The 26,802-nt window shown below is 38.6% G+C and overlaps 1 protein-coding gene across 3 annotated transcripts; it reads left to right on the forward strand.

Annotated features, from left to right (window-relative positions):
• The first annotated feature begins 1,015 nt into the window (after positions 1-1,015).
• Positions 1,016-24,736, forward strand: LOC120220620 (zinc finger protein 383). 3 transcript variants are annotated; one of them, XM_039217746.1, is made up of 5 exons: positions 1,016-1,082; positions 13,889-13,949; positions 17,773-17,899; positions 18,208-18,303; positions 22,736-24,736. In XM_039217746.1, the coding sequence occupies exons 2-5, from the start codon at positions 13,941-13,943 to the stop codon at positions 23,929-23,931; spliced, it is 1,428 nt and encodes a 475-aa protein (XP_039073677.1). In that variant the 5' UTR covers positions 1,016-1,082; positions 13,889-13,940; the 3' UTR covers positions 23,932-24,736. The 3 variants fall into 3 exon arrangements, with proteins under 3 accessions (XP_039073677.1, XP_039073678.1, XP_039073679.1); XM_039217747.1 differs by having other exon boundaries at positions 1,022-1,124; XM_039217748.1 differs by lacking the exons at positions 13,889-13,949; positions 17,773-17,899 and having other exon boundaries at positions 1,022-1,082; positions 17,958-18,303.
• The last annotated feature ends 2,066 nt before the right edge of the window (positions 24,737-26,802 follow it).

The raw sequence follows: 26,802 nt of genomic DNA on the forward strand, positions 1-26,802 counted from the left end.
GAGATTATTAATACAGGGAGACCTCACTAAATTAGAGTCAGGAGGCTAGAAGAGGCACTGTCAGTTAAGAAGAATTGACAATTAAGGACTCTCAACAGGAAAGGATGTAAATTACAGGCCCCAAAGGGGGAAATGTACATTGCATCACCTATAAGAAATTGACTACCACTGCAATTCAGCCAATAATAAACTGTCATTATCTTGGTTTTCTCCAGTGGACTTCCTTCAGAACAATCCCTCCCAACTTCCTCCTTCTTTTCCATTAAATAGCTACTGCTCTCCTTTGTTTGCTGGGCTTGCCTACCATTTTGGCAGAGCTTCCTTGCCCTGAATTGCAATTCTGTTATTCCCAACAAACCCATTTTGGTGGTAAAATAACTGACAGGGTTTTTTTTTTTTTTTACATGTTTATTTATAGAGGGTGGGGGAGGGGCAGAGAGAGAGAGGGAAAGAGAGAATCCCAAGCTGGCTCCATGCTCTTGGCCTCGACCACCACTTGGGCTCTACCTCTCCAACAAGAGATCATGACCTGAGCTGAAAGCAAGAATTGGAGACTTAACCCACTGAGCCACCCAGGTACCCCTGACAGTTTTGTTCTTAATGTTAACATATACAAGTCCTGAAAAAGCCTTGGGCGAGGCTCCACTCTTCACTGTGCTGAAGTTCAGTCATCTAAGACAATCTACATGGGACCAGTCTCACACTTTCCACCTCTAGACTACATTTCCCAGAAGTTCTTTCGGCTCTAAACGACTTCCGTGGGAACCCAGCAAACTTTTTCTATTTTTAGGAAATATGTGGCTCTCAGGGGCTGGCAAGGTCCATGAAGGAAGTTGTCTCCTGAGGGAGGCTAACTTGGAGACTGCGCTTGGATCTGGACAGCCCCTTGCAGCGATATGGCGAGGGGAGCAAGGATATTGGTTTAGCCCAGGTTTCCGCGCTTGCAGGATGTCGAATCACCAGGCGCCATCTTGTATGAGCCGACTCCTTCCGGACTACATTTCCCAGAGGCCCCCGCAGGAACAGGGCCGCTGTTCACTCGCTTGCCCGACCCTCGGCCTCCCGAGAAGGGTAACTGCAAGGTGAGCGGCCTAGGTTTTGGGGGCTCCACCACGCCGCCGCCGGTGTGTTCGTAGGTTGAAAGGGGCAGTCTGAAGGGGCGGTCGGGGCGGGTCCGTAGTCTCAGGCATGTGTGAGTTGTTGGGACTGGGGAAAGGGGCAAGAGGAACAGGATTCCATGTGTGCGAATGTGACCTTATGTGACTGTGCGGCGCGCTGTGTAGGGGTGTGATTGTCTCTGTGGTGGGTGTGTCATTGCGACTGACCATGCGCGGATCTCTGTTTGCGGGTGTAACTGGAGATCTGTTGTAAATGTGTGGTTCTGACTGTGCGGCTCTGTGTGTGTAGGTGTGGCTGTCCCCATGGTGGGTCTGTGATTGTGAGAGTTCGTTTTGTGTGACATCGTGTCTAGGAGGTGGAGCGTGTACAGAATTTATGATTATGCGACTATGACTGTTGCCTGAGGGGTCTATGTGTGCGTGTAATTGTGGTTGTATGAGTTTTGGCAACACTAACCCTACTGCATGTCTGTGACTCTGTGAAGACGTGTTAAGTATGACCATGTAACTTTTTGTGGCACCGTGTGTGCAGTTGGAGGGTGCCTGTAATTATTGCCAGGCAGGGTGGCAGTGTCTGTTGTCCCAGTGGTTGTGTGAGGTCAAGACAAGATTTTGATCTTGGACAGCAGAGGCTTCTCCCCTTCTGATATGCTCTGACAGGAATGCTCCCAACAGCATAGACTCTAATCTCTCTCCATAAGTGGTAGGTGTGAGTCCACAGCTACTGCTCTGGTTGTTTGCACCACAAGATAGGTCTGGCATCTCATATTCCCTTCTCCTTCCTCCGCTCTGCACTTCTTAGATAGGTCCTCAGAGGAAGAAGGAGGAATGGCTGTTGACCAAGCCAAATAAAAGGTGCGATGGGGTTTACTTTTTGTTTTTCTTCTGGATGGCCTTGTTTAACATAAACTCATCAAGTGACCTGGTTCCTACAAATTCCCATTAGAGAAAATCATGAGAAGCTGTAGGGTGGGCACATGGATCCCATTATTCGCCATCATTTCCTTCTACATAGTGTTCACATATTAATTAAGAAAATAGCTCAATTTCTCCTATGTATTAAGCTTTTGCTTCTTTTAGACACACACACCATGATTAAAGAATTTGGAAAATGAGATGTTACAGAGAGCAAAAGTAATCTCCTACTACCAAGATATAACCATTGTCAATATTTCAATCAATTTCCTTCTAACAGATTTCCTATGTACATACGGTATACATTATTTTCAAGATTAGAATCTCATAGCATTCATCATTTCCTATCTTGTGTTTTCAGTAAAAATTTATAGCTGTTATATAGTTTATTTTTCCTTTGTTAAAAATTCCTAAATATTACATACATATACAAAAGTGCTTAAAATATAGACAGTTTAAGAAGTAATTATATGGCACCTCTAATATAACAGAAACTTGTGTTAGCCCTCAAGAAGCCTCTATTAATCCTAAGAATGAACTATTCTTTTCACCTCTTTAGGTAACTCTTACTCTGACTTTGGTGATAATATATTTTTGTTGATGTTTAGAAACTAAAAACAATACCTCATACCTACACATCCTTAAGCAATGTAGTCTAGTTTTGCCTTTTTAACTTTATAGAAATTAAATTCTTCTGGGTAATGTTTTGAGTCTTGTTTTTCTCATAATATTGTATTTCTTAGACTTACCCTTATTGTTATATCACAGCTGTATGTTTAAATATTGGTTGTTTCCTGTTTTTGGCTCATTTGAAAGGGCTGCTCTAAGCATATTGTTATAAGTACTCTGGTGCACACATGCTTGCTTTCCTAGGGTATAAACATACAAATGGAATTTCCATGCCAAAGCATATGTGTGTATTTTCAAATTTACTAGATAATGCTGAGCTGGTTTTCAATACGGTGTACCAGTTAAATTCCTACCAGTAGTTTATAAACATAGTCCTCTGTATTCTAATACCTTGGCATTTTAATTTTTTTCTCTGCTGACATAAAGGTATATGATATTGTTTTTAAAGTATAACATACATTACAAAGTAGAGAAATCAAAGTATATATGACTTGGTGAATTTTTTTTTAAGTAAGAATATTCATTTAACCAGATCCCTAATCATATTAGGAAACAGAACATTACCGGCATTTTAGAAGCCCGATTCTTGTCCCACCCATTCACTACTCACCTCTCCCAAAGATAATTGTTATTCTGTCTTCTACTGCCATAGATTAATTTTCCCAGTTCTGGAATTTTATGTAAGTAGTATCACACAATTTGTATTTGGCTTTCTTGGTTTAACATTATATTTCATGTGTAATATGAATGTAATATGTAATAATATTATGTATTGTGAATATGCAAGATTCATCCATGTTGCTTCATGTAGTTGTAGGACATTCATTATTATTGCTGGTTAGAATTCCATTGTATGAATAGAACACAATTTATCCATTCCATTATTGAGTTATTGCATTATTGGCATTTGAGTTATTTTCAAGATTTCAGATTGGAGCTGTTATGAACAAGGCTATTCTGAATATTCTTATACATGTCTTTTGGTGCATATATGAATGCACTCTGTTGGGTATATCCACAGGAGTGCAATATTTGTGTTGTAGGTTATGCATATGTTCAGCTTTAATGTACACTGATAGTTTTCCTAAATGATTTTATCAATTTACACTCCCACTTCATTGTATGACAACAGACTTTAGAACAGAAACTTTGCTATAAAGAACAATAGTTTACAATAAAAAGGTCAGGCCACCAGTAAGATATTACACTCCTAAATGTACATACCATTGTAAAATGTTTCAGATATATTTGAGAGAACTAAAAGATGTAGTGGACAAATCACAATCATAGTAGGGGATTTTTAGTACTTTTCTCACTTTTCACAGCACTTCTCACTGACAGAACAATCAATATAAAACCAGTAAAGCTGTATAATATTGGAAGAGTGTAATTGACAAATGACCTGACATATGGGGAAAAACATACCTTACAACTGCAGTATATATTATTTTCAGATGCATATGAGACATTTATCTAAATAGATCATATGCTGGACCATAAAGAGAATCTCAATAAATTTTAAAGGACTGAAATAATACTGTATGTTTTCTTTTTTAAAGTTTATTTACTTATTTTTTGAGAGAGATAGAGCGAGTGGGGGAAGGGCAGAGATAGAGAGGGAAACAGAAAATCCCAAGCAGGCTCCATTCTGTCACCACACAGCCCAACACAGGGCTCAGTTCCACAAACCATGAGAACTTGACCTGAGCTGAAACCAAGAGTCGGACACTTAACCAACTGAGCTACCCAAGGCACCTCCATACTGTATGTCTTCTGATCACAGTGGAATTTGGCTGGAAGTCAATAACAAAAAGGTGCCTAGAAATATCCTCAATATTGGGGATTTAAGCAATGTATTTATAAATAACTGGTGACCCAAAGAAGGAATTGCAATGGAAATTTAAAAATATTTTTAACTGGGGCGCCTGGGTGGCTTAGTCGGTTAAGTGTCCGACTTTCGCTTGGGTCATGATCTCGCGGTTCGTGGGTTCGAGCCCCACGTCGGGCTCTGTGCTGACTGCCAGCTCAGAGCCTAGAGCCAATTTCAGAGTCTGTAACTCCCTCTCACTCTGACCCTCCCCTGCTCACGCTGTCTCTCTCTCTCTCCTAGAAATAAATAAAACATTAAAAATAAATAAATAAATAAAAATAAAAATATTTTTAACTGTATGACAATGAAAATATATCACAGCGTGTGATGTTGCTAAAGCTGAACCTGAGGAAAATATATAGATTTGCTAGTAAAGAACGTTGATAAATTAATGATCTATCTCAAGATGTTAAAAAAAAAAGGATACTAAATTAAACCCAAAGAAAGCAAAAAAACGGAAAATAATAACAATTAGACTCAAATAAAACTTTACGTATATTGAAAACAAAATGAATGTGCAATAGAGAAAATAAAGCCAAAATTTTTGTTTTTGGAATTAATAAAACTGATAAACCTCTAGAAAATGCAAAGAAAAAAAAAAAGGAAAGAAGACACAGATTACCAAGTCATATGGGAGAAAGGGTGAGTTCGCACTTAATTCTTGGTTGGTACCTGGGACTTGGTTGCACAATATAAGATGATTAGAACCTGAACCTGGTGACCATTATGCTGAATCCCTTTTTATACTTCATCAAACATGTAAACTTCTGCTTTTAATATAGATTTTTATTTTTGTAACTCCGTTTCCTTATTGGACGTGATGTGTGCTTAAAGTTTTGCATGGTCTGCAATGTCATCACAATTCATTGTCCTGTCATGAAAATGTACTGGGCTAGGCTAGGTGTCCTTGAACAAAACAAAACAAACAACTTCCTAATTAATAATCACTATTTAATTATTAGGGATTTAATATTTGTTAGTGTTTATTTTATAGGTGATAATAAAGATTGAGTTTACAGTGAGCTCTCATGTGGGACATTCAGCTTATTTCTATTTGGATTTGTATGTGCCCACTTGTGCCTACTAACTGTGGAGGACCTTCTATTCAGGGTTATTGTGTAAAGCCACAGGTGTGATGGGTCCGTCCTGGTTTTGGTACAGTTTTTCCTATTTCTTTTTTTGGGAGGTGGGAGGAGCAGAGAGAGAAAGAGAATCTTAAGCAGGCTACGTGCCCAGCATGGAGTCCTATACAGGGCTCCATCTCACAACCATGAAATCATGGCCTGAGCCAAAATTAAGAGACAGGCTCTCAACTGACTGAGTCACCCAGGCACCCCGTTTTTCCTATTTCTAAGGCTAACTGGTTTTTTCAAAGTTCCTTGAATCTATAGTTTTCAGATTGTATAGGTGGAAACAAGCACTTATATCAGAAATATAAATAGTAAGATGAGGAAAAAATATACTAGTGTAATCACTCACTAATTATGGCTAGTTAAAAAAACTTTTTATTCACCCTCCTTTGTGCAGTTTATATTTTTCTCTCACACATTATTATGGACTTAAAGCATTTTTCAATGTTTTAATTAACTGACGGTTGTTATAGACTCCATCATAATACAAGGAGGAGTGGCAGGAGAGGTATTCATGGTATATCGTATAAATTTTCACTGGGTGGCCAAGAAGGGCCACCTTTAGGAGACTTTTTTTTTTTTAACTTTTATTTATTAAGTAATCACTACCTGCAGTGTGGGGTTTGAACTCAAAACCCTGAGATCAAGAGTTGTGTGTTCTACCAACTGATCCAGGTGCCCCTTAGGAGACTCTTAAAGGGAATCATTTCGGGGCACTTTGGTGGCTCAGTTGGTTAAGCGTCCGATTTTGGCTCAGGTGATGATCTCACGGTTCATAGGTTCAAGCCCCGGATTGGGCTCTGTGCTGACAGCTCGGAGCCTGGAACCTGCCTCAGATTCTGTGTCTCATTCTCTCTCTGCCCTTCTGCACTTGTGCTCTGCTTCTCTCTGTCTCTCAAAAATAAAAAATGTAAAAGAAATATAATTTCTAAAAAAAAATTAAAAAAAAGGAAGGGAATCCTTTCAGCAGAGCACCTGATATTTTGAGAGTATCATCTTCTAGCAACAGCAGCAGCAGAACATTCCAAATTTTTTTTCTGTTCTAAGACATGGAGTCTGCTATTAATCAGGAACTCTCTTTTCTGTTATCTTTTCTTCACTTTTCACCTGTCCTACTTGGGATTGAATAGAAGACCAAATACAGAAGACTATTATATCTGAGAGTTTATGTTGAGCAAAAATGCTGCTATTGTTGGACTACTTTAAGTGGTGCCAGAGCTTAAAAGTTTTCTAAAAAGAAAAAAAGGTTTAGTTAGTGTTCACATTGATTTTTGTTTGTTTGTTTTCTTATGGTGAGTCATTTTTTCAACCTTCAAAACTTTCTCATATTTTTCTAGACTGTTGGGGCAAAGGGGTTAGCAGTTAATTGATGAAGTAATTAAATCTGAGACATTTCCCCAAGAAACATCCATTATGGAATAATAAGCAAAATTTCCTTTTTGAAAGTGATCAAACAAGACTTAAATTTTACATTTGGGTGGGCACCTTCTTCCTCAGGAAAGGAGCTGTGGGCATGACAGGTATGTGTAGCTGTTAAATATTAGCTTCATTATACAGTGACTGAACACTCAGTGGTGACTGTGACTTCATAAGGCTATTAACTTTCCTTATGACTCTGTTACTTAAAAATCAGCAGTCACAAGAGTAGGAGAGTTAGAATAAAGATAGTATTTTTTCAAGAGTAGCACTCAGTATTTTGAGCACGTTTACTCTGGATTAATTAAGTAATATGGGTGGTGCAGATGAAAAAATGAATGGAATGCCTGGAGTTTACTAAAGAGAATCAGGATGAGCATCAGTCTCCCCAGTTTTACTGGGCCTATGCCCTTTCTGTCTTAATTACCTCCATCATCCCTTCTTCTAGCCAAAACCATGCAAAAATGTGCTGGCTCCCCTCTCCCATTAGTCATTCAAAATATTCATCCCATCATCAGCATTCTTGCCCTTAATAGGAAATAGAGTTATTGCCCCTTCCAACATGAATGGGAATGCCTTAGGGAAAGTAATGGGCTATAGTGGAAATCACATTAGGAAAGCATTCTAAAGAACTGGGTTTTTATTTTTTATTTATTTATTTATTTATTTTTAAATATTTTTATTTATTTCTAGGAGAGAGAGAGAGACAGCGTGAACAGGGGAGGGTCAGAGAGAGAGGGAGTCACAGACCGAAACAGGCTCCAGGCTCTGAGCTGGCAGTCAGCACATAGCCCGACGCGGGGCTCGAACCCACGAACCGCGAGATCATGACCTAAGCGAAAGTCGGACGCTTAACCGACTAAGCCACCCAGGCGCCCCAGAACTGGGTTTTTAAAAAGCTAACTTTCACTCGGCATCATTAGTCATAAGGAAAATGTAAATTAAAACCACAGCGAGATACCACTTCATATCTACAAGGATGCCTGTGATAAAAAAAGAGATAATAACGAGATGAAGATTTTGGGAGAAATTGCTGGTGGGATGCAACATGGTTCAACTTCTTGAGAAAACAGTTTGACAGTTCTTCAAAAAGTTGCCATAGGACTTAGCAGTCTCATTTCTAGGTATAAACTCAAGAGAACTAAAAACATTTATTCACATAAAAACTTGCCTATGAATGTTCATAGCAGTGTTACTCACTGTAGCCAAAAAGTGGAAATAATCCAAATGTCCATCAATTGATGAATTCGTAAGCAAAATGTGATATATCCATACAATGGAATATTATTCAGCAATAAAAGGACTGAAGTTCTGATAACATGCTATAACATGGAAATACCTTGAAAACATGCTAACTGAAAGAATCTGGTCACAAGGGGCCACATATCATATGATTCCATTTATATGAAATGTCTAGAATAGGCAAGTCCATTGAGGCAGAAAGTAGATTAGTGTTTGCTCAGGGTTGATGAAGGAGGGGAAAATGGAGATTGACTGTTAATGGGATTTCTTTTAGGGGAAATGAAGATGTTCTAGTATTAGAACTAAAATTAGATTGTGGTGATATACTAAAAGACATAGAATTTACATTTTTAAATGATTGACAATGTGGTATATTGAAGTTTATTTCAATAAAACTATTAAAACAAAAATCAGAGCTAACCTAAAAGTAGTAGAGGAGAGTCTAGATTGGCTATGACCTGATAATTATTGAAGCTAATGGGTATATGGAGGGTTTTCATACTATTTAAACTCTACTTTTGTGTATGTTGGAGACTTCTGTATTGAAGAGTTTAAAACACACACACACACACACACACACACACACACACACAAAACCACACACAAGACCTCCAGAAATCATTATTGCACTATATGCTAACATGGATTAAATTTAAAAATTAAAAAAAAAAGCAAAACTAACTTAATGCCTAATGGTGAAATACCAGAAATATTCACAGTAAAATCAGGCAGAAGGCACTTTCAGCAGTATTATTTAACTTTTTTTTTCTAAAATCCTTAGAAAACCAGTACTCCATAGGAAATAACTAGAAAACAGTCGCTTCCCCCCCACCCCCCATAACTTCTAGTATCATGCTTCTCTGGGCCAGTTCATTTACTGCCTGTGGATAAGTGATTCAGTTATGGTTGGATAATAAATAGTCCTCTGGTTTCTTTCAGTCTAAAAAGGGGTCTAATATTAGTAATTAGAGTGTCCATTTCACTGTACTAATCGATGCTATAAACTTTTTTAAAAGTTTAACCTCCTGGGGCTTGGTTAAGTATGACTCTTGATTTTGGCTCAGGTCAAGATCTCACACAGTTCATGAGATTGAGCCCTACCTCCTAGGGCTCCTCACGATACTCCACATAGAGCCTAATTAAGATTCTCTTTGTCCCGGGGCGCCTGGGTGGCTTAGTCGGTTAAGCGTCCAACTTTCGCTTAGGTCATGATCTCGCGGTTCGTGGGTTTGAGCCCCGCGTCGGGCTCTGTGCTGACTGCCAGCTCAGAGCCTGGAGCCTATTTCAGAGTCTGTATCTCCCTCTCTCTCTGACCCTTTCCGGCTCACGCTGTCTGTCTCTCTCTCTCCTAGAAATAAATAAAAATATTAAAAAAAAAAAGATTCTCTTTCTCCCTCTCTTCCCCTCCCCCACTAGTGCATGAGCTCTCACTCTATCTCAAAAAATAAAATAAAATAAAATAAAAATAAAGGTTTAACCTCCTGCTCCTTGAGCTAGAAGCTTCCAATGAAAAAGCTTGATGATTACTTCTCTTTTTCTGCTGTCCCACTACACAACTCCTTGAAGTAGGGAGCAGCAAAAAGAGATGGAAAGAAAAATCTTAATTGTATAGATGCTTTTTCTCTGTTGCTTTGGGGCGTGTTCAGATCTGCCTACTCCTTTTTTTTTTTTTTTAATGTTTTATTTATGTTTTGAGAAAGAGAGAGAGAGAGAGGCATGAGCGGCAGAGGGGCAGAGAGCAAGGAGACAGAAGATCCAAAGCAGGCTCTGTGCTGACAGGGTGATAGCAGCAAGTCTGATGCAGGGCTTGAACCCTCAAACCATGAGATCATGACTTGAGCCAAAGTTAGACGCTCAACTGAGCCACCCAAGCACCCCATATCTGCCTACTTCTAAGGAGAGGGCAATGGCTCTACTCCAGGTAGCTGCTTACACTTCCTACATTTAGGCTTTGGGCATCAGTCCTCCACGGAGCTCTTTTCTAGAGCTGGAAATCATTTTGGTAGGTTTAGAATAAACCTAGACCCTTGCCAGCTCCTACTGTGGGGCCCATATGTAGTCCCAAGAGGGTGTTAGGCCCCAGTCTTTGTGCCTTCTAAACTCTGGAACATAAGGAAAGTTTTCCCAAGAACTCCTGTCCCATCCCACTTGGAACCTTGGTGGCACTTATATACTTATTATATACTTATTATAGATAAATATTATGTTCATTAATTTTGTATATTTATAATTATATTACATGCATATTAATTATTATACTTACAATGTATAAATACAATTAATAGCAGCCACAAAACTAGTATAAGATACCTAGGAATATCTGAAAAAGAAGTGAGCATGATACATATGGAGAAAACTTCATTGTTCCTAAAGGACACAAACATTGACTTGAATAAATTGAAAATTATTCTGTGTTCTAGGAAAGCAAAACTCAACATTGTAAAGGTGTCAAAACTCCTTAAAGTTGACATATTCATCTTATGCAGCCCCAAGAAAAATACCAGTACCTTTTTAAAAAAATGATTTATGCTCATATGGGAGAGTAAGTCAGAATATCACAAAACTTTTGAAAGAGATGAGTAATGAGGGGTTATTTTTAAATTTTTATTTGTATTTTTAAATTTTTTAGAGAGAGCACATGCAGGTGGGGGAGAGGGGCAGAGGGAGAATCTTTTATTATTTTTTAAGTTTATTTTTGAGAGAGAGAGAGAACAAGCAGGGGAGGGGCAGAGAGAGAGGGAGACACAGAATTTGAAGCAGGCTTCAGGCTCTGTGCTGTCAGCACAGAGCCCCATGCAGAAAGCAAACCCATCAACCATGAGATTATGACCTGACCTGATGCTTAACTAACTGAGCCACCCAAGTGCCCCATAGAATCTTTCTTCTATGGGTTTTTTTTTAAAGTTTATTTATTTTGAGAGAGAGACAGAGAGAGAGAGACCATGAGCTGGAGGATGGCAGAGGGAGAAAAAATCACAAGCAGGCTCCATGCTGTCAGTGCAGAGCTCAACGCGGGGCTCAATTTCACCAATTGTGAGATCATGACCTGAGCTGAAATCAAGAGTTGGAGCCACGCAGGTGCCCCTATTTTTATTATTTTTATTTTTATGTTTTTAATTTATTTTTGAGAGTCAGAGAGAGACAGCATGATCAGGGGAGGGTCAGAGAGAGAGGGAGACACAGAATCCGAAGACAGGCTCCAGGCTCTGAGCTGTCAGCACAGAGCTGTTCGTGGAACCCACGAACGGTGAGATCATGACCTGAACCAAAGTCGGATGCTTAATCGACTGAGCCACCTAAGCGCCCTGCCCCTATCTATTTTTAATCTAGACAGTCTGGCTTCAGAGTGTCCGAGTTTTTGTTGTTGTTGTTGTTGTTGTTTTAAGACTTTATTTTTTTTAGAGTAGTTTTAGGTTTACAATAAAATCAAGAGGAAGGTATAGAGATTTCCCACACACACCCAAAGCCGCCTCATTGATTATCAACATCCCCCACCAGGTACATTTAGTACAATTGATGAACCTACACTGACACCTCATGATTATCCAACGTTCATAGTTCAGATTATGGTGCATTCTTGTATATTCTGTGGGTTAGGACAAATGCATAATGACATGTATCCATCATTATACATCGTACAGAGTAGTTCAGTGCCCCCCAAGTCCTCTGTGCTGTACTTACTCATCCCTCCCCCAATCCCTGGAAGCCACTATTCTTTTTACTGTCTCCATAGTTTTTTTTCCAGATTGTTACATAGTTTGAGTCATACAGTATGTAGCCATTTTTCATATTGCCATCTAAGCTGCCTTTATATCTTTTCATGGCTCTATAGCTCACTTCCTTTTATAACTGAATGATATTCTATTGTCTGGATATACCACAGTTTATTTAACCAGTCACCTACTAAAGGTTCCAAGTTTTGGGAATTCGTAATCAAGCTGCTATAAATACCTGTGCGCAAATCTCTGTGTGGACATAAGTTTTAAGCTCCTTTGGGTAAATACTACGAAGCATGATTGCTGGATCATGTGGTAAGAGGATGTTTAGTTTTGTTAGAAACTACCAAACTGTCTTACAAAGTGGCTGTACCATTTTGCATTCCCACCAGCAACGAATGAGAGTTCCTCTTGCTCCTTGGCAGCAATTGGTGTTGTCAGTGTTCTGTATTTTCGCTATTCTAATAGGTGTGCAATGGAAGCAGCCTCTTATTAAGACATATTTTTAAATTACAAGACATAGTTTAAAAATTATAATGAATAGAGAGTGTGATGCTGGCCAAAGAATAAAGATGGAATCAAAATAGAACCATAAATAAATCCAAACATGTATCATCTGTGATAATGGCATGGCATTTAAATCAATGCTATAGTCACCTGCTGTAAGGCTCATTTTTTCCCCTCCTTGTTTCAACATATCTGAAGTCAGGATATATCTTAAACAGTTTTTTTCTTTCTTAGTGGCATAGAAAATAATAGTGCCTTTTAAGTCAGATATATTATTCACATGTGACTTTGGTACACTTAGGTAGCCAGCCTCTTCTGTGAGAGAAATTAAGTAGGATTCCTAACTGATATAGCATAAATTTAGTGTTTTATTAAATAATATAATACCAAAATAAAATATAGTTGATTAAAGACCTAAGTGTGACAAAGCATTAAAAAAGAGAAATTAAAACAATTTTTTTAATGTTTATATTTGAGAGACAGAGACACAGCACAAGCGGAGGCAGAGAGAGAGGGAGACACAGAATCTGAAGCAGTCTCCAGGCCCTGAGCTATCAGCACAGAGCCTGATGCGGGGCTCAAACTCGTGAACTGTGAGATCATGACCTGAGCCGAAGCTGGACGCTTAAGTGACTGAGCCACCAGGTGTCCCCCAGAAAGAGAAATTTATATAAATATGCATAGGTCAGAAAAATTTTCTCACCCAAAAGCTATGAAAGTTGACACTTTGACTGTTTTGCATGGTAAAAATATATAGGCAAAATTAATTTTTTTTAACAGCTATAGGGGAAGAATGAGGAGTGCTTCTGTGTATGGTGGGTGTGGGGGGTTGTCTTGGGGAGGTGGGGGTTGACAGACTGCCTTGGGCTTGGAAAATGTGAAGATTTGATTAGGGAAGTCTTAGTCCTTCTGATCGGAGCATCCATGGCATCCTTGGCCACACGGTACCATTTGTGTGAATCTGCTTGGGGACCTGAGTGACGGCTGCAGAGGAGGGATCTGCTCAGGCAGGTCACAGCAGCTCCATCTTGGGTTCAGAACAACATCACTGATGTGGGACAAAGTCTGGCCTGAATCACGTGGCTAAGGCAAGAACCTGGGTTAATCGGATGAAGGACTGGAAATCTCAGTCTATATTCCTTTGAATCCACTAGCCAGGATCCATGTTACTGTAGCTAAAGCCTGGGACTTCTGGGGTTGAAGGAGTTGGATTTATCCCATTCTCACACTAACCACAGTTCTAAGACCCAGAGTAGTCAGCTGAAAGCTGGGAAGCCAGTGTGGTTTCTAGAGCATATCTTTGCTTTCCTGGTTCTGGTTTTTCAAAACACTGTCCTTTCTCAGGAAAACAGCCCCAAGGAGGACTGATCCTCTCCCGCGATACTGAAAGAAAGCCATGGCTCAGGTAAGTTGATGCTTTTTCTTTCCTGACATTTAGTTTCAAATTAAAAAAAAAAAATGTTTTAATGGTCATGTGAGAATTTGTTTTCCTACTCCTTACATTTCTGGCTATCAGGTTTGCCCTTCAGAGTCTTTGGTCCCCTTTTCCCCTCAATCTAACCAGACAATCCTTTAACATTCTTCTTTTTTTTTTTTTTTTGATAATTTTTTTAACATTTGTTTATTTTTAAGAGACAGACATAGCGTGTGAGCAGGGAGACAGAGAATCTGAAGCAGGCTCCAGGCTCTAAGCTGTCAGCAGAGAGCCTAACATGGGCCTCGAACCCGTGAACCATGAGATCATGACCTGGGCTAAAGTTGGATACTTAACTGACTGAGCCACCCATGCACCCCCATAATTGTCTAATTTTTTAATTGTTTATTTGAATTAGAATCCAAATAAGGACTGTGCACTGCAAATGGTTGATGTCTTTTGAGTCTCTTATTTTGTTGGTACCCCTTCCATCTCTTTCTCTATTTTTCTTAGAAAAGAAAAAAATTGGTTCATTTGTCCGCTGTGTGGATTTTGCTGATTGCATCTCTGTGGCATCATTTAAGTGTTTCCTGAAAACTGGTAGTTCAGTCTAGATGCTTGAGCAGATTTAGGTGGATATTTTTTGTCATGATGTGTCACAAGTGGTGATATGTGATTCTATCAAGAGGCACATTATATCTGGGTCTCTCGTTTTGTAATGTTATCCACTGCTGATGATTACTGTTTAGATTAGAGGTTGCAGAATGATAGTTTAAGTCTGTCGTTCCTTCTTCATAGATTAGATGGCATACTCTTTATAACATAAAATTTTTTGTCAACTGTTTGGTTACCCTGAACGATAGTCTGTCTAGGAAAGACTATTTGAATAATAAATGAGATGGTTTCTTAGAATCCTACAAAGGTGACCAGTATTTTTTATTCACTATTTTTATTAGTTCCTTTTATTTGAATATGATACCTAGGGACCATAGTCTAAACACTAAGGGTGCTTATTGATACTAGATTAATTATTGTTTCTAAGTCTTTTTTAAAAATTTTTTAATGTTTTATTTATTTTTGAAGGAGAGATAGAGACGGTGTGAGCAGGGGAGGGTCAGAGAGAGGGAGAGACACAGAATCCGAAACAGGTTCCAGGCTCTGAGCTAGCTGTCAGCACAGAGCCCGACGCAGGGCTCGAACCCACCAACCGTGAGATCATGACCTGAGCCGAAGTTGGATGCTTAACCGACTGAGCCACCCAGGTGCCCCTGTTTCTAAGTCTTTTCATGAGACAGTCAGGTGGGGCGCTTGGGAGTCTCAGTCAGTTAAGCGTCTGACTTCTGTTCAGGTCATGATCTCGCAGTCTGTGAGTTTGAGCCAGGCATCGGGCTCTGTGCTAAGAGCTCAGAGTCTGGAGCCTGCTTCAGATTCTGTGTCTTCCCCTCTCTTTATGCCCCTCCCCCATTTGTGTTCTGTCTCTCTTGCTCTCAAAAATAAATAAAACATTTTTTAAAATTTTTAAAAAAGAGTCAGGAACTTGTCTTTAATATAAAATTAACTGACTACCCTTTTTTTTATTAGTTAACATGAATGTTATATTCATTTCAGATTCAACAATTCCATATATTACTCAGTGCTCGTCAAGATAAATGTACTCTTAATCCCCTTTACCTATTTCACCCATCTCCACACACTCCTCCCTTGCCCATCTCTGCTCTGGTAACCATCTGTTTTTTGCTCTGTAGTTAAGAGTTGTTTTTTTGGTTTGTCTCTTTATTTCCCCCTCCTTTTGTTGGTTTGTTTTCTTTCTTAAATTCCACATGTGAGTGAAAGTATATGGTATTTGTCTTTCTCTGACTTATTGCTTAGCATTATACTTTTTAGATCCATCTAAAATGATCCAAGATTTCATTCTTTTTTATGGCTGAATAATATTCCATTGTATATATATACCACATCTTTATCCATTCATCTATTCACAGACACTTAGTTTTCCATAATTTGGCTATTATAAATAATGCTGCAGTAAACACAGAGGTGCGTCTATCCCTTTGAATTAGTGTTTTGCTACTCTTTTGGTAAATAACCAGTTATGCGATTACTAGATCATAAGGTAGTTCTATTTTTAATTTTTGTGAGGAACTGCCATACTGTTTTCCACAGTGGCTGCACCAGTTTGCATTTCTACCAACAGTGCAAGAGAGTTCCTTGTTCCCTCAATCCTTGTCAACACTTGTGATTTTTTTGTGTTTTTTATTTTAGCCATTCTGACAGGTGTGAGGTGATATCTCATGGTAGTTTTACTTTGCATTTCCCTGATGATGAGTGATGTTGAGCATCTTTTCAATGTATCTATTGCCCATTTGTATGTTGTCTTTGGAGAAATGTCTGTTCATATCTTCTGCCCGCTTTTTAATTGGATTATTATTATTATTATTTTAATCTTTGAGAGACAGAGAGAGACAGAGCAAGCAGGGGAGGGTCAGAGAGAGAGGGAGATACAGAATCTGAAGCAGGCTCCAAGCTCTGAGCTAGCTGTCGGCACAGAGCCCAACACCGGGCTCGAACCCACGAACCGCAAGATCGTGACCTCAGCCGAAGTTGGACACTCAACCAACTGAGCCACCCAGGCACCCCTGTTTTTTGGGTTTTGAGTTGTAACAGTTCTTTATATATTTTGGATACTAACCCTTATTCGGATATGCCATTTGCAGATATCTTTTCACATTCCATCAGTTGCCTTTTAGTTTTGCTAATTGTTTCCTTCACTGTGCAGATGATTTTTATTTTGATGAGATCCCAATAGTTCATTTTTGCTTTTGTTTCCCTTGCCTCAGGAGGCATATCTAAAAAAAGATGTTGTTTCAGCTGATGTTAGAGAAATTATTGCCTGTACTCTTTTCTAGGAATTTTATGGTTTCAGATCTCACATTTAAGTCCTTAATCCATCTTGAGTTTATTTTTATGCATGGAGTAAGAAAGTCCAGTTTCATTTTTTTGCATGTTGCTGTACAGTTTTCCTAACACTATTTGTTGAAAAGATTTTCTTTTTCCCATTAGATGTTCATGCCTCCTTTGTCATAGATTAATTGACTGTACAATTGTGGGTTTATTTCCTGGCTTTCTGTTCTGTTCCCTTAATCTGTGTGTCTATTTTTGTATCAGTACTATACTGTTTTGATTACTACAGCTCTGTCATATAACTTGAAGTCTAGAATTGTGATACCTGAATATTTTTTTCCTTTTTGAGATTGTTTTGGCTAGCTATTTAGGGTCTTTTGTGGTTCCATACACATTTTAGGAGTGTTTGTTTTAGTTCTGTGAAAAATGCTGTTAATATTTTGTTAAGGATTGCATTAAATCTGTAGATTGCTTTGGATACTATAGACATTTTAACATTATTTGTTCCTCCAATCCATGGAATGTCTTTCCATTTGTTTATGTTGTCTTCAATTTCTTTCATCAGTGTTTTATAGTTTTAGAGTATGGGTCTTTCACCTCTTTTGTTTATTCTTGGATTTTTTTTTTAAAGATTTTGTTTTTTTTTAAGTAATCTCTACATCCATCTTGGGGCTCAGTCTTATAACCCCGACATCAAGAGTCACATGCTCTACCAACTGAGCCAGCCAGCCGCCCCCTAGATATTTTATTATAAAATAAACTGATTACTCTTGCATCTATGTTTAAGGTCCTAAAAGATACTGATTCTGAGTGATACCAGTATAATTTGCTTATTTGTTTTACCCCAAAATACAAATGTAATAGCCTCTGAATTGTTTCTTTTATTACACAATACATATGTTTATTGTTTCAGGGCTCAGTGGTGTTCAGTGATGTGTCTGTAGACTTCTCACAGGAGGAATGGGAGCGCCTGGACCCTGGTCAGAGGGACTTGTACAGAGATGTGATGTTGGAGAACTATAGCAATCTGCTCTCAATGGGTAAGGGCTTCTATACCAGTAATTTAGAGTTCTCCTCTGGAATGTTTCTTTTCCACAGTGAATTTCCCAGCTGCTTTTCGAGTTACCAGCCGAATTTCTGCTCCCTATCCCATGTAAGTGGTTTGAGCTGCAATGAAAAGGAAAAGTTGGAAATGGGCAACAGCAATGACCGTGGCTGAAGCTTCATCCTCTTTCTCTGGCTGTTCCTATAGTGGCGTCTCTTCTTTGGTCATCAAGGGACTGGATCTGATTTCTGGATCTGGTTTGCCCACTGCGTAACCATGTTCCATATCTTTTCTTGTGAGCAGGACTTTACATTCCTAAGCCTCAAGTCATCTCCTTATTGGAACAAGGGAAAGAGCCCTGGATGGTTGGCAGAGAGCTGACAAAGGGCCTGTGTTCAGGTGAGTGAGAAATGGTTGGGCAGGAGCAAGCCACTACAGCTGACCCATACAGGAACAGCACCTTTGCGGTATTTCTAGACTTGTGGGAAAAGCTGAGTCCTTTTAGCATGAGTTTACAAATGACCTGTTTCATTCCTTCTCTCACTTACTACTCTTTCTACTTCTTGTCTCCAGCACGCCTCATCATTTCAAGTAGAAGGTGCCCTTCACGTCCCCTCCAATAAAACTCTTACCCGTATTTATTTTTATTTTTTCTTAAATATTTTATTTTATTATCAAGTTGGTTTCCATATAGCACCCAGTGCTCATCCCCACAAGTGCCCTCCTCCATGCCCATCACCCCCCTTCCCCTCTCCCCCACCCCCATCAGCTCTCAGTTTATTCTCAGCATTCAAGAGTCTCTCATGGTTCGTCTCCCTCCCTCTCCCCAACTATTTTTCCCCTTCTTCTCCCCCATGGTCCTTCGTTAAGTTCCTCCTAATCTACCTATATGTGCAATCATATGATATCTGTCCTTCTCTGCCTGACTTATTTAGCTCAGCATTAACACCCTCGAGTTCCATCCACATTGCTACAAATGGCCAGATTTCATTCTTTCTCATTGCCATGTAGTATTCCATGGTATAGGTAAACCACATCTTCTTGATCCATTCGTCCGTTGATGGACACGTAGGCTCTTTCCATGTTTTAGTTATTGTGGAGAGTGCTGCTATGAACATCGGGGTACATGTGCTCCTATGCATCAGCACTCCTGTATCCGTTGTTAAGTTCCTAGCAGTGCTATTGCTGGGTCCTAGGGGAGTTCTATTGTTAATTTTTTGAGGAACCTCCACACTGTTTTCCAGAGGGGCTGTACCAGCTTACATTCCTACCAACAGTGCAGGAGGGTGCCCGTTTCTCCACATCCTCGCCAGCATCTTGAGTCTCCTGATTTGCTCATTTTAGCCACTCTGACTGGCATGAGGTGGTATCTCAGTGTGGTTTTGATTTGTATTTCCCTGATGAGGAGGGATGCTGGGCATCGTTTCATGTGTCTGTTGGCCATCTGGATGTCCTCTTTGGAGAAGTGTCTGTTCATGTCTTATGCCCAGTTCTTCACTGGATTATTTGTTTTTCGTCTTACCTGTATTTTTAAATTCAGTTCCTTGCTAGCTTTTCTTCCTCTTCAGCTCCTCTAAATGTTTTCTGTTACCACCCCCAAAATAACATGTGTGTATGTGCACTGCTCCTCCTCCCAGGTACTCGTCTTCATTAATATTACTTGCCAGTGACTTGTTTTATCAGTTTGTTGTTTGTTCTTCCTTTACCCAGTGTTTTTCATTTACTAATTTGTGCAAGGGGGTCTGCCAGGTGCTGCAGTTTGCTAATCATATATGTTATTAAGAACTTGGAGTCAAAAAGTAGGGCTAAAATATATTCATAAAAAATTTACACAGAATAGAATTCAGTAAAGAGAATCAGAAAGCTTAGTGGAAAATCAGGGGCTAAATAGGCAGACGTAGAAAATCCATCCTGAGGGACGCCTGGGTGGCTCACTCGGTTAAGCATCCAACTTCAGCTCGGGTCATGATTCAGCTCAGGTCACGGTTGCTGGGTTTGAGCCCCATGTCAGGCTCTGTGCTGACAGCTTGGAGCCTGAAACCTGCTTCAGATCTCCTTTCTCTCTATCTCTTCCCCACTCTTGCTCTGTCTCTCTCTCTCTCAAAAATAAACATAAGGAAAAAGAAAAAAAGAAAATCCATACTGAAATAGTAGTTGAGAGTCTTGCATATGATTGTAGTCACCATCTATGAAGGACAGTATTGGGAAAAACAGAAGGGTCTGTGCCTTTAATGGAAAGGGAGAGGTGGCAGAGGAGGACAGATTTAGGATAAAGTGTTCCCTTATCCTAAAGGCCCCAGAGAGCATTACTATATAGCAAGCATTGGTCCTGGTGCTCAGATTATAGCATTGAACAAAAAGTTCAGAGTTTTGCTCTTCTGGAGCCTATGTCCTACAGGGTGAGAGAGAAAAAATAGATATATTTATGTCAGATGGTGGTAAGTGTATGAAGGGAGGGTAGAGAAGGCTTTTTTGATGAGGTAATATTTTAAGACCTGAAGGAAGTGAGGGAACAAGTAGTGTAAATATTTGGTAGAAGAGATTTAGGCAAAAGGAAAAGGAAGAACAGTCCTTGAATTAGAGCTTTTTGGCTATTACCATTGTGGTTGGAGCAGAATAAATAAGCAAAGAGGGACTTGTATGAAAGGAGATCGGCAAAGTAGCAGGATGTGTTTGTGTGCTAGGTGCAGGTGGGAGGTGGGTGTACCTGCAGATGATTTGGGGTCTGGTGGGGCCTTGGTAATTGTGAGGTAAGGATTATCTCCTTTTGTATATTAGGAAATGGGGACTTAGAAAGTTGAAATAATTGCCCAGGAACATACAGGGAGTGACTGTCAGAATTGGAATTCCACTCCAGTCAGTTTGCTTCTAGTTCCTTTCATCTTTCCATGACAGTATTTTGTACTGTGTCTGCCTTTCTTTCTGTCTGCCTCAAACTTTAGCTGCCTCCTCTGTCAGTCACTTCAGTGGTACATGAGCAAGTCTCTCTCTCCTCCCAAGATCAACACCATAAAATTCCAAAGCAAGCAGTATTTTTACTGAATCACCAGAACATAACATATTCTGAGTCTTCCCTATAGGCCACTCAGTACCTTAAACTTAAGTTCTTAAACTTTAAGTTTTTCCCCCTTGTGGCTAGCCTTCTCTCTTTCAAACTGCAGCCAATATATCCTTACTTTGGAACCTGTTCTGTTTCCAGCCCAGCTGGGAGTGCTACAGTTCTGACACACACTACCCAGGGTTAGCAAGACCCCACAGATTTCACAGTAGGGTTGTACACAAGACTGCCCTCACTTTTCTTTTTTTTTTTAAGTTTTTAAAAAATATTTATTTATTTATCTTGAGAGAGAAAAAGAGCTAGAGCAGGGGAGGGGCAAAGAAGGAGAGGGAGAGAGAAAGAATCCCAAGTAGGCTCCACACTGCCAGTACAGAGCCCATTGCAGGGCTCGAACTCATGAACTGTGAGATCATGACCTGAGCCAAAAGCAAGAGTTGGACGCTTAGCCAATTGAGTCACCCAGGTGCCCCACTTCTTTTTTAATTAATTTATTTAAAACTTTTTTTTATTATTATGTAGAGAGAGTGAGAGACAATGTGAGCAGGGGAGGGAGAGAGAGAGAGAATCTCAAGCTTCACAGAGTGCAGAGCCTGACGCAGGGCTTGATCCCATGACCTCAGGATCATGACCTGAGCCAAAGTCAAGAGTCGGATGCTCAACCAGCTGAGCCACCCAGGCACCCCAAGACTCCTCTCACTTTAGATGCCAGCTGCCAGTCCTGGGGTTCTTAGAGACCTACACTTCTGAGCAATGGGCTATAAATTTGGGGATTTCCACAGTCCCTGCAAATTTAATAATTTTGTATAATGATTCACAGAACTCAGGCAGGCTCTATACTTACAACTGCAGTTTTACTCTGAAGAACACCTATTAGGGCAGGGTCTAGTGGGCTTCCAGATGCAGAGGTTCCACGCCCTCTCCCTGTGGAATCCAAGTGTGTCACCTTCCCAGCATCTCAGGTGTGTTCACCAACCAGAAAGCTCCGCTGAGCTTTGGTGTCCAGAGTTTTTTCTAGAGTTGAATTACTTTGGCATGATTGATTGAGTCACTGGCCACTCAATCTCTGGCTCCTCTCTCATCCCCAGAGGTCCAGTAGCTGAAAGTCCCTACCATCTAGTATGGATCATGCTTGATCTTTCTGGTGACCAGTCTGCAACCTGCAGCTGTCTCAGATCTGCCATGAATCACCTCATTAGCATAGCAAAAACCACTCCTATCACTCAGGAAATTCCAACAGTTTTTGAAGCTCTCTGTTATAAACCAGGGGCAAAGACCAAATTTATTCTGTATGATACCACAGAGCCCAAGAATCTTTCCCTATATGTATTTATGCCTCTTAGGAAACCTTTAATGGAGGTCAGAAAATGATCCACCTTTTGTAATACAGATAGTGTGATGGCACACTGTGGTTTCTTACATACACATACATCCATGCTTATATAGATGTATATATAATTTGTAATCTTTTCCTGTGCCCAAGTATTGTATATTTATCATCCTTTCCTTATAATTCTAATCCATATCAATATCTGGGAATCATTGTGGTTTCCTATTTCTATAGTCTCCTCTCTCCACATTCTGCATTGTATCTCATTAATTTCAGTGCATTCTTTTGGTCCATTTTCAGATTAAGCACATATATTTGAGAACTGTATGTCATTTACTGTCAGATATTATTTTCACTTTAATTTTTCCATTTCTATTATAAAAATTTAACTTTTCAAAAATGAGGGGGAGGGGAAGAAGAATATTTATAATTTCATTTTCTTTCAGATCTGGAATCAATGTGTGAAAACAAGTTATTATCTCTGAAGAAAGAAGTTTATGAAATAGAATCATGCCAGAGGGAGATAATGGGACTTACAAAGCATGGCCTTGAGTACTCCAGTTTTAGAGACGTTTTGGAATATAGAAGCCACTTTGAAAAACAATTGGGATATCAAAGTGGGCATTTAAGCCAAGAAGTATTCACCCATGAATACATGCCCACATTTATTCAACAGACGTTCTTTACTCTACATCACATACTTAATAATGAAGAGAAGCCCTATGAATGTAAGAAATGTGGAAAGGTCTTTAGTCAGAATTCACAATTTATTCAACATCAGAGAATTCATATTGGTGAAAAATCTTATGAATGTAAGGAGTGTGGGAAATTCTTTAGTTGTGGCTCACATGTTACTCGACACCTGAAAATTCACACTGGCGAAAAACCCTTTGAATGTAAGGAATGTGGAAAGGCATTCAGTTGTAGCTCATACCTTTCTCAACATCAGAGAATTCATACTGGTAAGAAACCCTATGAATGCAAGGAATGTGGGAAGGCCTTTAGCTATTGTTCAAATCTTATTGACCATCAGAGAATTCACACTGGTGAAAAACCCTATGAATGTAAAGTATGTGGGAAAGCCTTTACTAAGAGCTCACAACTTTTTCAACACGTGAGAATTCATACAGGTGAGAAACCCTATGAATGTAAAGAATGTGGCAAAGCTTTTACTCAGAGCTCAAAGCTTGTTCAGCATCAGAGAATTCATACTGGTGAAAAACCCTATGAGTGCAAGGAATGTGGCAAAGCCTTTAGTAGTGGCTCAGCACTTACTAATCATCAGAGAATTCACACTGGGGAGAAACCCTATGATTGTAAGGAATGTGGGAAAGCTTTTACTCAGAGCTCACAACTTCGTCAACATCAGAGAATCCATGCTGGTGAGAAACCCTTTGAATGTCTTGAATGTGGGAAGGCCTTTACTCAGAACTCACAACTTTTTCAACATCAGAGAATTCATACAGATGAAAAACCGTATGAATGTAATGAATGTGGAAAGGCCTTTAATAAATGCTCCAACCTTACACGACATCTGAGAATTCACAGTGGTGAAAAGCCTTATAACTGTAAGGAATGTGGGAAGGCATTTAGTAGTGGCTCAGATCTCATTCGTCATCAGGGAATTCATACTGATGAATAATAAAAGTTAAAGCTCTTGTCACTTTCCTAACATTTTTAAACAAAAAGAAATTCATGTTTGACAGTTACCCTTTCACTGTTTTTTGTTTTTAAATTTTATTTTATATTTCTTTTTAATCCAAATATATTTCACTCTAAATTATTAACTAAGATTCTAAAGTGACATTTGCATATTCCCTGTCCCCCAATCTTGTACGAAGGGCAGTTTTTCAATAATTCTTTCTTTCCCCATTATTTTGTTCTATCTTCTTGGTGACACATTATACTCTTATTTATATTTGCTTGCATTTTTTCTTCTCTGATCTATATATTTGTGCTCACACCAATATCACACTATTTAAAACTGTGTGACCTTGTATTGTTTAATTGTGGCATTACAGCTGTGGTTTTGAAGTCAGTATTGTTTATTTCATGTCACAAATTTATATTTTCTTACATAAAACAGAAAATCAGAAAACCAGAAACTAAAAAGCCAAGATTAATTATAATCATACCAACTATAGATGACTACTTTTAAGTTGGTAGAGCAAATCCTACCAGATTTTGTTTTTAAAGAAATCATGGTATACATGTTATCCCTTTACCTGTTTTGATCATGCCAAAAAATATGGTTGCCATTTTAGTAAATATAGTATTTTTTTAAATGTGGCTTTAAAATGACTTTATTACTCATGTTTTATTTGCATCTAAACATTTGCAGTTATTAAATATGCCATGATTCATATGGCCAAAATTTTATCTTTGGATATTTCTTTTAAAATATTTGTTTTTTTTTTAAATTTTTAATGTTTATTTATTTTTGAGAAAGAGAGTGGGGGAGGGGCAGAGAGAAAAGGAGACAAGGATCTGAAGCAGGCTCCAGGCTCTGAACTGTCAGCACAGCTGACTCAAACTCATGAACTATGAGATTATGACCTGGGTGGAAGTTGGCCATTTAACTGAGTGAGCCACCCAGGTGCCCTAAAACATCTGTTTTAATTATTGAAATTATCCAGAATTTCTCCCCATAAGCTGTTTTGTTCCCTTTCATTAACTCTAACTCCAATTTCATACTAGAAAGGTAATTAACCACTGTTATCAAAGTGTTTATCCTTCTAGTTTTAGTTTCATTTATTTTGTTTTTACTTTTTAATTATATATGTTAGTGGCATTTTATTTCTTATGTATTAGTAAAAATAATCATGTTATACGTATTGGTTTGTTGTGAGGCTTCAATGAATTAATAAATGTAAAGTGCTTAGAACTATTCCTATCAAAAAGTAAATGTTTAGTAAAAGCCCACTATCATCAGTGATATACTCATTTTCATAGTTTTCTTCATTATTATTTGTGGAAAGGATTTTAACCATGTTCTTTACCTTTGTCTTAATCAAAGAACTCATAATGAAAAAAGAGAAATTAATGAGGTAAGTATTGGAAAGTTTTTCTCATCACTCATTATTCCGCATGGAATTTAAAAGGAAAAGAAAAAGAATGTGTGAATAGGCTTCCTTCAGACTTCATCTTCTATGCTGCACAAAGATTAATGCCAGTCTGAAACCCTGCAGATATAATGATGAGTAGTTAAAAGACAGCTGCCAAAAAACAGGAAGAGATGAGTATATTTTTCTTAATAACTAGTTAATAACTTAGAACAGAAAACATACAAGCCACATTTTTTTTTTATCGGAGTTGGAGGAAGAAACAGTAACAATAGGAAAACCATCAAATATCTGAATTTTAACTTAGTGATTAATCCTATTGATTAACATGGGCTAAGGAACTAAGTCCTTAATGTACGTATTATTTAAATGTGAATGAAAATGAGAACACAAATGAAAAACCTGTGAATGGCCGGTTGTATTGGACGTTTTATAAAACAATATGCATGTATATCTCTCTATAGAGAGATCGTTAATAAACTCAATATAGAACCCAAGGAGCTTAAGCAAAAATAAATCTAAAACATGGGGAGAGAAAGGCATTATTAGTTATGCAAAAATAAATGAAAGAAAGAAGTAAAAGATCTGAAATAGAAGTTTTGATTATTTGACAGAAAAAAGGTAGACATACTTTAGTCATTTGTGTGGGGAAGCAGGGATGATAAATGAATAGCAGTGTGAATTAGAAATTGAAATGACTACATATTTAATTTTGAAAGGACTATATGTTTTTGGTTAATGACAATGTTCTGAGATTAGGTTGCATAACTTTGTGTGTACACTAAAACCACTGAACAATATACTTTTAAAGGGTGAATATAATAGCATATGAGTTTTATCTCAATTTAAAAACTTAAAAGTACTATAGATATTTTTATACCGTATCTGAAAATCTAGATGAAGCATGTGATTTTTATGAAGAAATTGAACTGACATCAGAATTGACTAGAGAAAATATAAAATCTTAATAGATTCTCCTCCAAAAGGAACATTTTATTTTAAAAATATTTTTTTAACATTTATTTATTTTTGAGAGACAGAGACAGAGCATGAGCAGGGGAGGGGCAGAGAGAGAGGGAGACACAATCCCAAACAGGCTTCAGCCTCTACGCTGTCAGCACAAAGCCCAACATGGGGCTCGAACCCATTAGCCATGAGATCATGACCTGAGCTGAAGTCAGAAGGTTAACTAACTGAGCTACCCAGGAGCCCCAAAAGGAACATTTTAAAATTAGACCAAACTACTTCAGATGTCACACAGCTATTACTAAGGAAGACACCAAATTAGATGTATTTAATAGATGAAATCTATGAAATGTTTTAGGAAATTTTTTAGGACACAGACTGAGATAGCAAGTTATCTATTATTATAAATTTATAATCCTAATGTAAAAACTTGCTAGAAGAAAATAAATTAAGATAATATGTCCAGAATTGGTTATCAAAATATG

This window comes from Hyaena hyaena, unplaced genomic scaffold, assembly GCF_003009895.1.
Source record: "Hyaena hyaena isolate Hyena2069 unplaced genomic scaffold, ASM300989v1 scaffold_721, whole genome shotgun sequence".
Classification (NCBI taxonomy): Eukaryota; Metazoa; Chordata; class Mammalia; order Carnivora; family Hyaenidae; genus Hyaena; species Hyaena hyaena.